Source organism: Tiliqua scincoides, chromosome 2, assembly GCF_035046505.1.
Source record: "Tiliqua scincoides isolate rTilSci1 chromosome 2, rTilSci1.hap2, whole genome shotgun sequence".
In the NCBI taxonomy this organism is placed as follows: Eukaryota; Metazoa; Chordata; class Lepidosauria; order Squamata; family Scincidae; genus Tiliqua; species Tiliqua scincoides.
In genome coordinates this window covers 178,194,801-178,207,484 of record NC_089822.1, presented here as the reverse complement: position 1 = coordinate 178,207,484, position 12,684 = coordinate 178,194,801, and the positions used below count along the sequence as shown (strand labels likewise).

Here is a 12,684-nt window from a genome sequence, read left to right as displayed (position 1 = left end):
AATCCTCTTTTTGTGAGAAGCTGTCAGGTTTGCTCCCCTAGGTTCCCAGCATGGTAAGAAGAGTATACGACCTAGTAAATATCTTCTTGACAAGGACAACATTCATGCTTTAAATAGGTAACTAACCTGCAAACGGCCATGCTCTGTGTACTGAGAGTTTGATACAAAATGGAAAAAATGGACAAACAAGGAAAAATACCTCTGGAAAAGAACATTGTTAACAGGCAAATCCTCGTCTTATGAAGGATTCAACATATTTTCAGACCATTAGGCAACCTATGAGCAGAAGTCTTGATCTCAGGCACAAGTTGATCCATCACCTAAACATGTGCTGAACCATGCACGAGGCCAGGATTAATATCCGCCATGAGATGCCTGAAAAAATTCAGCCCATGGTGAACCACTGTTTTGACATAATGACTTCAGCCTAATTTGACTCTCTACTTGGAGAGAAAGCAACCACAAAAAGACACTTTCTCCTTTCTCACTCCCATTTCCAAACCCCAAATTCTCTTACTATGTATCAAAGCCAAATTTGCTTCTAATTTACCATATGACCCTCCCAAATGGATTTCTCTCATGAAGTCACTGCTCAAGCACTTGTTCCTTCAGACTAAACAGTCGGTTCTTCACTTTTTTCTCCTTACATTCCAACCATACAGCAAGTACATACTGCCATTCTCCCAGAGATTTCCAATGCCATTTAAAGACAAGCAGCCAATATTGTCTGTGAAAACTCAACATTCAAGAAAACATATGATGAAAAATTCACATACCACTCACCACGGACCCAAAAGTGCAGTCCAGCTTTTTTCAAAGTGCATGAGCTATATAGTTTCCAGAAGTGATGCTGCTCAATGCATTATCTAATCAGAATGCTTGTTTACTATATAGCTATGCCAATTGCATTTGGAAGTTAAAGGCATATAGACAGAAGTACATGCTGTAAAGTTCTAGCATGCTGTAAACTAGGCTTTGACTTTCCTTTCCTTCTGTACTGATGAGAGAAATGGGCAATTCTTCTACCAGAGGTACAAACAGGTTTATCCCTTGCTCACCAAAGCAGCCAACCAATAACTGGCAAAGGAAGAACTAGTGGAAAAAGGGGCAAGGAACGATGAAGCAATATATTAATACATGCTTGTTCCACTTACTTTTAAACTATTGACTCTGCCTTTTAAGAACGTAACTATAGGACCGTTACTGTTAGTATCTCACAACGAGTCATGTAACAGGATAATGGAACTGCTCTGAACTCCCTTGAAATGCAATAGAAAGGGAGTTATCGCTACAGGGTTGCCACACTGCTACATGAATGAGAGGACAGCAGCAGCTTGAAAATGATAAAGTGATGAATGGAGAATTGAAACACACAGTTGCACTTCTCGGACATCCTGCGATAGTTATTTGCTGCAACACAGCTAGAAAAACCCTTTCATATATAGATATATATTCTCCCCCCCCCCCCACATTTCCACTTTTCATTTCCAAATGCAAGATGATATCTGCCCAGTGGGAAGTTACAGAAAAGTCTTGCATGACACGCCCACGATGCCTTCAGTAGGCAGCAAAGTGATCAGAGGTCCACAGTCATCTGAAGAAAAAGGGTCAGCTCCAAACATGTTTTCCTCTCTTCTGAACAAGATAAAGAAGTGCCAATATCAAAGAAACACATGATGGCCTGCTACAAGATGAAGTAAAGGGAAAAGTGTGCTAGAACTCAGGATGGTCACCAATAAGAAAAGGCCCTTCCCACTAGCAAGTCCCAACACAAAATCACAACAGAGCAAGAACTTATTTAGCTAAGCCTGTTGGCTGTGTCATATGGGATTTATACAAGTCATGAGTATCTCCACCTACTTCTCAGAAGCCCATATTTTTAATGACTGGTCCCCAAGCTAACCAAGGAAACTGGCCAACAACTGCACTTTTCTGAATGAGGCAGAACATGACGAAAGAACAGAGAACCAGGATGGAAGGAAATGAGACTATTATTTTAATTATTTAAAAGCACTTCTATCCTGCCTTTACTAGCCCAACAGGTAGCAAAATATACAGACCAAAAACATACAAAAATATACAGACAAAACAATCATCTAAGTGGCGGGGGGGGGGGAGAGCAAATCAGCAATTAAGAGAGAACAAAACCTACAGAGTCAAAGAAAGAGATTGATTAAAGGGAAACAAAGAAGTTTTAACTTTGAAACACCAACAGAGAAGGGATGGCTCTGATTTCAATTACTATCGCGTTTCATAAGCTGGGCACCACAGAAAAGGCCCGGCTGTATGTCACTGCCAACTTAAAGGCAAACAGGGCCACCTGTTGATCTCATGGCATGGGTAGATTCAGGTATTTCTGGCCCAAACTAGCAAAAGCATCATAACTAATCACCAACACTCTGAATTGTGCTCAGAAACATACAGGAATACAGTGAAGGTGACACAAAAGGGGTTAGATGAGATCACAATCCTGAGCTTCACTCAACAACCTGGCAGCTGCATTTTGCATCAATTACAGTTTCTGAACATCTTCACAGGCAGCCCAAAGGTTGCCAAAGATGGCACCAATGCTTAGGTAACCACTGGCAGGTCTGTGCGATCCAAGAAAGCCTAAACTGGTGAAAGCACTCCAGGCCACAACTGGGCATCCAGATTCAACGCCAGGTTCAAGAAACATCTTCTGAACTATGAGGGTTGCCCAGAAAGTAATGCACCATATTTTTTTTCTTCAACAATTATTTATTGAACACAATGAAACTTACACACAAGAAAGAATGATGTTTCTTCTGCATTCCCTATTTTTCCACGTAATCTCCGTTCAGTTCTATGGCCTTCCTCCAGCAAGACACAAGGGCATGTATGCCCTGTCGGTACCACTCCTTGTTCTGGTCACGAAGCCATTTCTACACTGTGCGAATCACCTCTTTGTCATCCTCAAAATGTCTTCCGTGAATGGCATCCTTTAAAGGCCCAAACAAGTCTGAGGGAGCTAGGTCAGGGCTGTAGGGTGGATGGGGTAACACAGTCCAACCCTGTTTAGTGATGTGTTCCGAAGTCCTCAAACTTGTGTGAGGCCGAGCGTTATCATGTTGAATCAAACATTCACCTGGGTTGTTATGACGCCGAAGTCGCTGGAAGCACTTCTTGAGTTTGGTTAATGTCTTCACATAAGCTTCAGAATTAATGGTGCTGCCTCTTGGCATCACATCAATGAGTATGACACCCTCACAGTCCCAAAACACAGTGATCATGACCTTACCGGCAGAAGCAGTTGCTTTGAATTTTTTCTTCTGTGGAGATTGAGGATGACGCCATTCCATCGACTCTCATTTTGTTTCGGGCTCAAAATGGTGAACCCAGGTTTCATCACCTGTCACAATCCTGGACAAGAACGCTTCCCCCTCATCTTCAAAACGTTTCAGCAACTCAGAAGAAATGTTTTTTTCTGAGAGATTTGTGGTCCACCGTAAGACAGCGCGGAACCCATCGTACACACACTTTTGAGTAATCAAGAGCACGGATGATTGCATCCACACTTCCTTTGCTGATTGACAGCTTCAGCGCCAACTGCCTAATCACGCGTCGGTCCTCGCGAATGAGCACATCAGCAAGCTTTGTCTTGTCAGGTGTGACAGCCGTGGATGGCCGCCCCAAACGCTGCAAATCTTGGAGCTCTGCCAAACCGCCTTCTAATGGCCTCACCCTCTGTGCCCAGCGACTAACCGTACTTTTGTCGACTGCAGATTCTCCATAAACTGTACACAAACGTTTGTGAATGTTCCCAACAGTTTCTTTCTCCGCAGTGAGAAATTCAATGACAACACACTGCTTGTAACGTACATCACTTACAGACGCCATTTTGAAACACTGCTGCAGCTACGCTATCTGTCTGAAGAAACCAAAAATTTGTGTGCGCACTCCTGAAAATTCAAATAATGTATATCTAAAGTTTCGCATTTGTACCATTACTGTAGGCTGAGAAAAAAAAATGTGGTGCATTACTTTCTGGGCAACCCTCGTACAAACCTGATTGCTCAAGAGGAGTGCAACCACAACCAGAACAAACTGCGAATCCAATTTCTGGGTCACAGATCTCTTTCTAACAGCACCTCTGTGTTCTCAAAACTGAGGAAAGGGAGGAGAAATCACACAAGGCCTACACTTCTCCACACTTGCATTATAACATCCACAGAGATAAAGGATCCCAGCACAAATTCTCAGTAAATGTATTTCTAGAATTCCCTAAATGCTGCAAGGCTTACTAAAAGTATGGTCCTCACCAGGTTTCTCTCAGTCTCTCCAGATTTCATTTGTTTCATTTATATTCCTGCCTGCCTTTAATCATGTCATTCATATGATCATTTCATACCAAAAAAGATAGCCTGCCATTCAATTGTGTAAGTTTTCATCCACCTAGAAGAGATACCATCCAAGTTTTACAGGTCATTTCTAGGTCAGACCATGGTACGGAGAAGTAGGGCGTTTTCCAGGCTAAGGAAACTAGTCAACAGCCTTTAGGGAGCAAAAAAAGCAGGTTTGCACTCAAAGTAATTGAGAAGTCTTTACAGGCATACTTGTGGTTTGGTTCTAACTTAGCACAGAGAGCCCACAGGTAATCAACAACAAGATGACTCACCCTCATCCTCCCTACTTATTGCTGTAAAAATAGGTTTGGAGACTATATAATTAACTGTCTTTGGGAATTCAAGTTGGTATATAAGAACAGGATGGACAGAAACCCAAAATATATTCATTCACTCCAACACTCATCTGTTTCAGGAATACTGTAAAGATTCAGATATACAACCATATGGAAAAGACTAGGACTTTTGAACACACAGGAAACCAGCAGAAATTTCCCTGCGTATGCAACTGCACTTTTTCCAGCAACTAAACTCAGAAATGACTGCTGGTTGCACAGATGAACTGGTCCCAATATTCATCCCAGTTTGAACCTCCATGAATAATTCTAATACATTATCCTACTAATATTACAGGAGGTGGAATACATGAGTTGCAAATCTATGGAAAAATTACTACAGCACAGGTAACAAAGCTGCAGTTGACCTGCTTAACACACTACCTTCCTAGCAAAGCCTGCAAGAAATAGACTAGGTTTGAAAAAGTGTGCCCTCCAACTCCAGTAAGGATACCTACAGCAGCTGGGTGGGGAATGGAAGAGAGAATACATCGTGCAAAGAATGGAGATTAGACACCGGCTACAATCTTTCTCTGAAGATATAGTGGTAAACAGGAGCTCCAAATTTCTAGAGGCTAGATCAGGGGAGTCCAAACTTTTTGACAGGAGGGTCACATCATCTCTCAGACTCTGTGTCAAGGGCTGGGAAAAAATGAATTAATTTACATTTCAAATTTGAATAAATTTACATAAATGAATATATTAGAGATGGAACTTTTATGAATGAATGAAGGTCTTGCAATAGCTCAAGGCCTATAAAAGGCCTTGCACAAAGCAAGGCTAGCCTTTCCTTTGCTGCCACAGCTGCATCAAAGATGTGAAAAAGCAAGCAGTGGAGGGAACCCTCGTCCCACAGCTCATGTGAGAGGTCGAACAGTTGGCTGTCATGCTGAGAGCAGTTGCATCAGGCCAGCGCAGGCTCCAGCAAATCTCCAGAGGACCAGAGACTCATTGGAGACTCCCTGAGGGCTGGATTGGGAGTCCTCAAGGGCCGCAAGTGGCCTCAGGGCCGGGGTTTGGGTACCCAGGGCTAGAAAAAAAGTTTCAGAAACTGAAAAAGATGTCCAATTGTCTCTTGTCTTAGACACACCCCTTCAAAAGACGGTGGCGTTTTGCAGGCAGCAAAACAGAAGCAACTGGCTTCAAATGAAACATTACCCTATGTTTCCATGTGTTAGCATAAGTCAAAGGCATATGTGCAGAAGATAGGGTAGAAAACTTCTAGAAAAGGTGGAAGACATCTACTGTACGGAATTATTCTGCAAGGAGATAAATGAACCAAGGATTGAAACAGCTGAATTACAGAAACTTGAATCTTAATCATCTTTTCAAGGGTTAAAAAAATCATTTCAAATAAATCTAAAAAGCATGAACATATTTGTAGTGAATTTTTTTTATTATTATTTGTAATTCTATTGTTGGAAGGGGGAGAAGGTTACTAGCTGCCAAGAGGGAAGGCAAGTTTCTGTATTTCAGCTCTGACAGCTTATGACATCATCAACAATCAATTTTTCCCCCCACCATAAATAGCTTGAACAAGGACAACACAGGAAAAGTTCTGCATGCACAAGACTGAGACTCGGGTCTAGTTCATACAGTATATATTTTCTTCCTCTGTGCAAACTGCCCCAGATAAGCAATCTACCACATAAACATAATATCTGAACCATGTCAGGGATACTGAGATTTCTTGAGAACCCACAAGATGGGAATAAACCACCAACTGTCTTGTAATGCATGTGCGCATACACATGTGTAAATTCTTACAGTAGAGAACCAGAGAAGATCCTTAATGCTTTCCTTGGCCATAGTTCTTTCTTATAGATCAGTTCTCCCCTGTCTTCAGTCTATTTTCTCCCCAGCCAGCCTCCAAGACTAAATTTGGGGGAGGAAGGAATGGCTTGAAGGGACATTTGCTTCAGAGAAGAGTGTCTGCAGTAAAAGTTAAGCACCCCCTTTCCACCTGGATTCTCCATCAGTGAATTCTGGCTTGGAAGCAATCCATGCATTTGCTCCAGTAACCTGCAGTTCCAGCCTCTTTATGAGCAATTCACATGCCTCACATCTATGGCCACAGTGACGAATCTGAGCATTAGTTTCAATATACAAAATACAGAACTAGTTTGATTCAATAAGGTAATTCTTATGAGAGATTATTCATGCACAACAGTGTGCAAGTTGTAAATAAGGAGAAATATGCAAAGAATCTTCCCATCTAACAGGCAAATCAATATTTTCTTACAGTGGTATGTGGTTAAATACAATAAAGGTGATGACCAATAAGCAAATGACCTTCAGGCTCTATGCACAGTTATTGATTAATTGATCTAAATCTGAAGTTATGCCACTGGGAGATAGTATTTTATAGCATGTATTCAACGCATGGCAATTTCAATGGTGCCCTGATGTTACTAAGTCGCTAGGAATTTAAATTCTTAGGGATACAACACAGATGATTGTATAATAAATTGATACATAATATATCTCTGAACTTGGAAAGATAGGCACCTTTAAATCTGTCCCTTTGGTTAAGTGTAAATACACTTGAAATAAACATACCACATATAATCTATGTTTCAAGTACAACTTTCTTTTATATACCACATATATTAATAAACTTTATATTTAGTTTAGGAAATTTTCATGGGGATCTGCACCACCTAAGATTTATTTTAAGTTGTTGCAATTATCATTCATCTTATGATCTTAGTTTTATACCAGTAATGTTCATCCAATTAACCCCTGCTAATTGGGTAATAGGCACTTTTTCAAGTGGGTGCTCCTTTTTTTTAGCAGGGGAGAGTAACTGGCCCACCTCACCCCAGCAGTGTCTTTTCTAGTGGCTGTCTGCTGGTATTCATTTACATCTTTTTAGATTGTGAGCCCTTTTGGGACAGGGAGCCATTTAGTTATTTGATTTTTCTCTGTAAACCGTTTTGTGAACTTTTCGTTGAAAAGCGGTATATAAATACTGTTAATAATTAATAATAATAATAATAATTTTTCATCTCACAGCACACTGGCAAGGTGTTAAATTGTCAAGGTACACCATGTTGAATGTCACGACCCACTGGTGGATCCCAAACTCACAGTTTCAGAACCACTGAATTAATCCATCATGATCAAGAGTTCCTTTCATTTTCAAGGTTGATGGCCAGATATGAATTGCAATCATCTACTAAGTGGCAATACTTTCAATTGTAGCATCTTTTCATTCTAAATATGGTCCTGCAGCATTATCTGCTTCTCAGACTCAATCACTCTTAGAAATGGACTCTCTGTGCCCATACAGTAGCAAAAAGATTGATATTGAAAAATTTGAAGTAATTCCCAATCATTAATCAATGGATTGAAGACTTTGATTTTATTGACTTATGAGTGAGAGGAAACTGAACGCTTTCCACATGCGCTGCCTCCGACGGATCCTCGGCATCACCTGGCAGGACAAAGTTCCAAACAACACAGTCCTGGAACGTGCTGGAATCCCTAGCAAGTATGCACTGCTGAAACAGAGACGCCTGCGTTGGCTCGGTCATGTTGTGAGAATGGATGATGGCCGGATCCCAAAGGATCTCCTCTATGGAGAACTTGTGCAAGGAAAGAGCTCTACAGGTAGACCACAGCTGCGATACAAGGACATCTGCAAGAGGGATCTGAAGGCCTTAGGAGTGGACCTCAACAAGTGGGAAACCCTGGCCTCTGAGCGGCCCGCTTGGAGGCAGGCTGTGCAGCATGGCCTTTCCCAGTTTGAAGAGACACTTGGCCAACAGTCTGAGGCAAAGAGGCAAAGTAGGAAGACCCATAGCCAGGGAGACAGACCAGGGACAGACTGCACTTGCTCCCAGTGTGGAAGGGATTGTCACTCCCGAATTGGCCTTTTTAGCCACACTAGATGCTGTTCCAGAACCACCTTTCAGAGCGCGATACCATAGTCTTTCGAGACTGAAGGTTGCCAACACATAGAATGGCTTACAGACAATAACTATGAATGGATATATCTGTGGACAGTTGGAAGCTTTTCTTAGACATAATAAAGCATGTGAAATATGAAATACTATAAATTGCTTAAATATCTTTATAAGATAGTTCCTTTTTTATTTCCCCCTCCTTTTGGAGGGGAACAGATACAGCAGGCCTTGGTATCCACAGGGGATTCATTCCAGGGGGATGCTGGAATCTGTAACGGAACACAATTATGTTGGGACCGCACCGGGATCTCCAGAGGCCACACTGGGCCCGTGGCCCACTCCACAAGCCTCCCTCCTCAGAACACCTCTCTGATGCAAATGGAAGTCACTTGAAGTTGCATCTGGAAGGTGCTCTAAGGTGCAGTGAGGCCTGCAGCCCACACCACAGGCTTTCCCTGGCCTCAGAACACCTCCCAGACACAACCCAGTAGTCATGTCCATGAACCATGGATAGCTTCTGCTCATGTCAAAGAGTGTTCTGAGGCCAGGGAAGGCCCATGGAGTGGGGCCGCAGGCCTCCAAGCACCTCATAACACCTGCCAGACGTGACTGGAAATGGCTTCCGATTGCATTCTGGAGGGCCTCTGAGTCACAGGCTCAGCATCTGTGGATGATGGAATCCACAGATGCCAAGTCCACAGATACTAAGGGTCTATTATATATCAGTTTCCCCTTGTAATTGTCCTAAAAACGTATGTCTTGGTTTCTCTTTGCAGTTGTTTTGTTTGTATTTATATTGTTTTTCAAATGTAGTTTCTCTCACAAAAATGAAAGAGGTGACTTGACTTCAATGTGCAAATGAGCTTCAGGTCCTATGAACAGGGGTTAGAAGCCTAAATTAGCAAATACTGTTCCTATGGGAGTAGGCCAGCCTACACCAGACATCTGCTATCACAAAGGATAGGAGGACCATGTGCAAGGTTTGCCTGTAGTTCAGGTGCATACAATGTTCCACAAAAATTAAGCAGGAGAAAAGAGAAAGCATTCTCATAACACCCAAGTGTCATTTGGCATCACATATAAAGCAGTCCCGTTACAAGTAACGCTATAGAGATTACCCAATCCTCATTTGTTAGGAAACAGGATTACCTCATTTTAGATTCAGAAGTCCATTAGGGAATACAAATCAACTACAGTATTAAGGATATGTCAACTGAAAAATCTATTACCACCAAACTGATTTGCTTCAACTGTCTAATGGAAAACTAGCTTTAGCATTGTGGGCAATAGAAGATAAACCCTTCAAAACTGTCTCTCTCAAATGATTCACTCTTCCTCTTTCATACATTAGAGATCTTTGTATGCAACATGCATGTTACATGCCTTCAGCGTAATAATGGCATTGACTACCCTAGATTCTTCCCCCCCCCCCTTTGCATATATTTTCTGCATACTACAACAGGCCACACAGAACTGCTACAGAATTGCAGTCTCTGGTAGACTGTGGTGGAAACTTCAGAAGAAGATGAAGCTGTTCTAATAAAGAAACCAGATGTCCTTAGGTTAAAGATATGCTTAGCACTGCACACAAGAAGCAAAAAATAAATAAAAAGACCTAGCTCAGTCCTATGAGACATCCAATATCAGGAGTGTCTATCAAGTACGCAATGTGAAAAGAGATAATCAAGATAAGTAACATTCTGCAAAGTAAAGAACTCCCATCCGCAATCACAGCCAAGTCTAAGAACATGCAGCTGTATTTGCTCACATTCATCCCTTGGTACCCTTGCTCCACCTTCTCTCTCTCAACCCTCCCTTTTTCTATTTGTCTTCCCTACTATCAAAATTTAGACTGAAAGCTTCCTGGGAACCAGGCCTGTTTTTTATTTCTGAATCCCTTAAGCATAGTATTGTATACATTGAGGGTTCTACAATGAAACAATTGAACTATCACAGACTCCTGGACTCTCATGTCTAGTGATCACAAAACAAAAAACCATTCCTGATCATTAAGAGCTTTTGTAATGGAAAAATGTAAATATATCTACACAATCAAAAGTAGGTCCTGTTAAAGATATCACACATCAATTCGTGGTTTCATCTGTTCAGTAGTACACAGAAGCTTCTTGCTGCAGCACAAGGGTATGGAGTTAGAAAATTTGTATTCTCTGATCCTGTTTCAGCCTATACTACCATCCACTCCTTGTTCTCCTCCGCATCCTGACTGCCTCCTGCTCAACTCTCTTTTACATTATTCCCAGAAAACTAGCTTCCCATATGTCAAGTACAACTTTCCGACGCTGAAGTTTCCATCTGCACAGTTTACTCCTATGGCTCCTAATTTTGCTGTGAATTAAGCATTGCCCTGGATTCTTTCACACAGTTCAGTCTCCAGCCAACTCTTTTGGGTAGAGAATTCTTTCCCACACACTCTGCAGTGCATATTTATCATGCTAAGCACTTCACCCTAGGTTTATCAAGGGGTAAGGAGGATATTAATGGTGGGAAAAAGAGATCCTGCCAGAAGGAATGTTTGCATTCAGCAGACATGCCCTGTGTAGCTGAAATGACACACTGCAGCATCTAGCCTGCCAGTCACCAGCCCCAAAGGGCACAAGCACCAGACAGACAGTTCTGACACATAGCACCAAGGTGCCCACAGCATTTAGTGCCTGCACAGCAGAGCAGGCAAGAAGTCAGGGAATACTTGAGGTCTTCTTGCCTTCAACATTTTGAAATCCAAGCAAACCTCTCTTCCTCTCTCACACACACCACACTATGTATATCATGGGGCAGGCATACTGCATTCTCCATAAAACCGGAGCCTGGTGTTCATGGCTGGGAACATGAATCTGGAAGAGAAGTCCCTACTTTCCTTTCCAAGAGCAAAAACTCATGTAGCACAAACTCTGCCAAGAGAGCAGCTGCTGTCCAGATCCCTCCAGCAGCTTCATTTCAAGCACACTTTTAAAACAAAATGCATGAGAGATGTAACCCTTCCCATCCCACCACAGGACTGTCCAGAGCACTGGCTCCACTGTCTGAAGGGGTCCTGCTCAACATTGTAGCCTTGCCTTTGCAAAGGCATCACTGGTGGGTGGGTGAGTGGGAGACAGACTGGTGGGTGCGTGGGTGGGTGACAGACAGACAGACAGAAAGGTGCAGGCTGCCAGAACTTCCTGCCCAGTTTGCTGGGAAGTCACAGTATATGCACAAACAAAATATTCCAGTTCCAACCTTCATGCACACACTGGATCCGACAGCGAAGGGAGGGGACCACACAGAAAGGACTATGGGGAAGGAGGAGATCTCCTGGCCAGAGAGGCTGACCGCCACTTTATCCCACAGGGAAACCTGCTTGCCTGTGTAGGATCTTCAGAAGAAGAGCCGGGGCAGCGCATGGGAAGCAAGGAGGCGACTGGGGTCCTGCTCTTTCCTCCTCCACCCCAAGCCCCAGTGACCCCCCACACTTACATAGTGCTTGTTGGGAATTCGCCTCTTCTGCACATCGAGCACCTTCACTTCCGAGATACTCTTCCGGGGCATCGTGCTGGTCCTCAGCAGCCCCCCAAAAAGTGCCGATCGCGGAGCGAAGCCACGAAGGAGCCCCTTCCTCCTTCCCCGGAGGGCTGGTGCACTCGCAGGGACTGCACGCGTGCAGGGCAGAGTCGGGGCTGTGCAGGCAGCGGGCTAGGCGCGCGCTTCCTCTTCCTCTCCCAGCCCTGCCGCCTTCGCTCTTTCCCAGTCCGGAGTTTGCAGATGCAGGACTCCTCCCAGCCCAGCCCACCCGGGCATAGGCGGTGCGGCTCCAGCCCCGCGCTCTTAAAGGGCCACAGCAGCGAGAGGGAAAAGCCCAGCCGCCCCCACGCAGCAGGAGGCTGGAAAGGGGGAGCCACAACTTTCCACTGACGGGGGAGGGCTGCAGCCAGGGCCGCCTCCTGCACTGGGGCTGCTGCAGGCAGGCAGGCAGGCAGGCAGGCAGACGCGAAGGTGCCTGGAGCGCCTCAGGGAGAGGTGGGGGGACAGCACCGTCCCTTCCCAGAAACCCTGGCCTAGAGGGGGCTGGGGAGGAGCTCC

At 43.7% G+C, this 12,684-nt stretch overlaps 1 protein-coding gene across 2 annotated transcripts in view; it reads right to left on the bottom strand.

Moving 5' to 3' along the window:
• The window catches only part of SH3PXD2B (SH3 and PX domains 2B), a 151,030-nt gene extending 138,699 nt beyond the window's left edge, over positions 1–12,331 (bottom strand). For both annotated transcript variants that reach the window (XM_066617240.1, XM_066617242.1), the window contains exon 1: positions 12,082–12,331. In XM_066617240.1, coding sequence (XP_066473337.1) covers positions 12,082–12,153 — 72 coding nt within the window. In that variant the 5' untranslated portion in view covers positions 12,154–12,331. The remainder of the gene's footprint in view (positions 1–12,081) is intronic.
• Positions 12,332–12,684: the final 353 nt, after the last annotated feature.